Source organism: Geospiza fortis, unplaced genomic scaffold (genome assembly GCF_000277835.1).
Source record: "Geospiza fortis unplaced genomic scaffold, GeoFor_1.0 scaffold393, whole genome shotgun sequence".
In the NCBI taxonomy this organism is placed as follows: domain Eukaryota; kingdom Metazoa; phylum Chordata; class Aves; order Passeriformes; family Thraupidae; genus Geospiza; species Geospiza fortis.
The window spans coordinates 55,008-58,305 of NW_005054738.1; the positions used below are offsets into that span (position 1 = coordinate 55,008).

Here is a 3,298-nt window from a genome sequence, read left to right on the forward strand (position 1 = left end):
CCCCCGGCTGCCGGCACACCACCATGGCCTCCACGGTGCCCCAGTTGTGGCTGCAGACCGTGCCCCACCTCAGGGTCCCGTTGCGCTCGGCCAGCACCTCCACGCGCCCCTCGTAGGGGTTGCGGCCCCCGCTCAGGCGAAGCTGCAGAGTTACAGACACAGAACCCCTCAATCCACTGCAAACTTCCCAGGAAAGGGCAACAGGTGTCCATGAAGGTTTTGTTCCCCCAAAGTTTTGGGATCATTGGATGTCCCCATGTGGAATGACCTGGGTGCTGCACAGCAGAAAATTCCCCCTTTAGCATGGAGCTGGAGAAACCCTGGTGAGGAATTTCCCTCCCACAGGGGGAATTCTGTCTGGCAAAAAGGAGAGCTGACCTGTAGGGATTCACAGATTGTGACCTTTTAGTTGGGTTTTTGTGCTGGAATCTGCCTCCAGTCAAGGCCTGACATTCCTGACATAGAACTGGCTCATTGACACGTTGGCTGTGAATGAAACATCCACAGGGTGGATGAGGAGTGAGGAAAAGATGAACGCATTCCCAAACCTTTCACAGGAACAATGACTCAGGGCACTCTGGCTGTGCAGCACCGTGTCCCATCTTTGTGTGGGATCAGGAGGGGCTCCCCAAGGGGAAGGCACTGGGGAACCATCCAGGGATGGAGCAGCACTGGGAGTCTCCTCCGGGCTTGGGCTCAGGGAGTTCAGCTCTTCTCCCACTTCGGCAGGGGATGGTCCAGCCAAGCCCAGCAGTTCAGTGGGTTGGACCAGCTGCAGGAATTCCCTGGGAAAGCTTTCCTTCCCTGCTCCTTTAGACCTTTGGAAGGAGCACTCACAGGAATCTGTGTCTGGTTCATGCACTTAGCACAGAATCATGGAATGGTTGCATTGGAAAAGGTTGAAAATTGGGTTAAAAATCATCCAGTGCCACCTCCTGCCATAGGCAGGGACCTTCCACCATCCCCGGTTGCTCCAAGCCCCTTCCAACCTGGCCTTCCTCATTTTCAGGACTCTGAGACGAGTCCAGAGGAGCTCAAAACCCACATAAAATGCGACACTCATGCTCATTTCCCCCCCTTTTTTAGGTAAAACCTGAATTAAATACTCACGGCTTGGGTGAAATGATTCCTGCCCCATTCCTGCCCACAATTCCCACCGAAAATTCCCTCCCACCTGGATCCCGCAGCTCCTCACCTGGTTCTGGAAGCCCATGGCTGGCACGTTGCACCTCACAGCAGCATCTTCCTCGTGGTTGCAGCCCTGGGACTCGGTGTTGAACTTGCAGTCTGTGACTGACTTCTCAAAGCCCGTGCAGTCGATCTCGTTCAGGTGGATGGGTCCCATTCCTTGGGGAAAAAATAGGGAAAAAAGTCCTTTTGTGTGGTGAGGGAACACCCCAGCAGGTTGTGAACACCAGAGTGACCTCCAGCATTCAAAACTTGGAAAAAATCTGCTGATTTTTTTGCAAAAATAAAACAAAAATCTGTGAAATTATTGTTAGAATGTCACCATTAAATTCTTTCCAGTATTCTCTGCGACTCAAGCATGCGAGAATCCCAGGAAAAACCAAGTTTCCACTGTTTCATAATTTACAAACTTCAGCTGTAGGGATTCACAAATTGTGACCTTTTGGCTGGGTCTTTGTGCTGGAATCTGCTTCCAGTCAAGGCCTGACATTCCTGACACAGAACTGGGACACTGACACGTTGGCTGTGAATGAAACATCCACAGGGTGGATGAGGAGTCAGGAAAAGAAATCTGGGGCAGGTCGAGGCTTCCAGCACTGAGGGAAACAGCAGAGAACAACTGCAGAGAATGGGCTCGAGGTGCCGGCAGAAAAATGGAATAATTTGGGTCTTCCCAGCACGAGCAGCAGCAGAAAATTGGAATTTCCTTCAGAAAAGCATGGAAGGGAATGATCCTCCTGCAAAACTCAGCTCCTGCTTCTAAAACTGGTTAGAAAGAGCAACAAGGCAGAGATGTGAATGTGTTGGGTTTAATTTCACCCACAATTTATTAATGGGGTTTGGGCAGCTTGGCCAGCCCCGTGTCCACCCCTCACACCACAGCTGGACAGGGTGGGAGGACATTCCTGGGGGAGGCTGCTGGGAATGGGAATCTTGTGCCTTTTTTTTGCCTTTCTCTCATTAAAACCCTGTTTGTGGTTCCCATCTGGAGCTGGCAGCACTTCCCGGTCATTCTGCAGCCACCAAAGGGCTGAGGAGGAGGAAAGCCCGGGCCAGAAGTGGAGGGAGAAGCTCCAGGAATGCAGGAGGGAGCCAGGCCAACATTCCCAGCCTGGCAAAGCCATTCCAGTGGGATGACAAGGATGACAAAGATGACAAGGATGACAAAGATGACAAAGATGACAAAGGACAAGGGCAGGGCCTCTCTGAGCCAGAGAACCCTGGCAGGGCTGCTCTTCTCGGGGAAATTATGGCACATGGGGGCACAGAGATGGAGCCAAATGTTGAAATGTGAGGAAAATGGTATTTCCTCCCATGCCATTGCACTTAGAAACCCCCAGGATTAGGCCTGTCCATCCAACATTTGCCTTCACCTACTCCTTGGAGTTTAATTCCATGTTCTCCCTCCCAGGATATCGACACATCCACGTGTCACTGTCATATTTTCTGAAAAATCTCTTTACCCAGGATTCTTCTCCTGGGAAGATCAGAAGCCTCAAAAAAAAAAAAAGAAAAAAAAAGAAAAAAAAGAAATCAAACAAACATAGAGAAAACAATAATTATCTGATTTGCTTCTCCTGTGTTTTGCTGTTTTGGAATGTGGTTGGAGATTGTTTATCCAACATGCGAATTGTTTTCATTTAATGACCAATCACAGTCCAGCTGTGTTGGGACTCTGGAAGGAGTCACGAGTTTTTCTTTATTATCTTTTAGCCTTCTGTCTGTATCTTTTCCCTATTCTTCAGTGTAGTTTAGTCTAGTATTTTTTAATATAATATAGATAATAAAATAATGAATTAGCCTTCTAAAAACATGGAGCCAGATGCATCATTCCTCCCTTCGATGGGCGTCTCTGAAAATACCACATCCAAAAAATGTGAAGATACCGAGCTCTGGGCTCAGTGTCTCCTCCTCTTGTGGAAATAAGGGTGAATTGTTTAATCTGGGTCTATGAAAGGTGGATAAACCCTCCTGCCACACCCTGAGCTCTGTGGAAGGCACTGCTCTCCCAGTTTGTCTTAGCTTTCTCCAGGCAGCACTGACAGAACCAGAGGACACCGTCTCAAGCTGTGCCAAGGGAAATATCATAGGTTGGATATGAGGAAAAAGT

The 3,298-nt window shown here is 49.2% G+C and overlaps 1 protein-coding gene across 1 annotated transcript in view; it reads right to left on the minus strand.

Moving 5' to 3' along the window:
- Window positions 1-3,298, minus strand: part of LOXL2 (lysyl oxidase like 2) — a 79,233-nt gene that overhangs the window by 16,508 nt on the left and 59,427 nt on the right. The window contains exons 7-8 of the mRNA XM_031065332.1: window positions 1,196-1,347; window positions 10-142 (exon numbers count right to left, since the gene is read on the minus strand). Coding sequence (XP_030921192.1) covers window positions 10-142; window positions 1,196-1,347 — 285 coding nt within the window. The remainder of the gene's footprint in view (window positions 1-9; window positions 143-1,195; window positions 1,348-3,298) is intronic.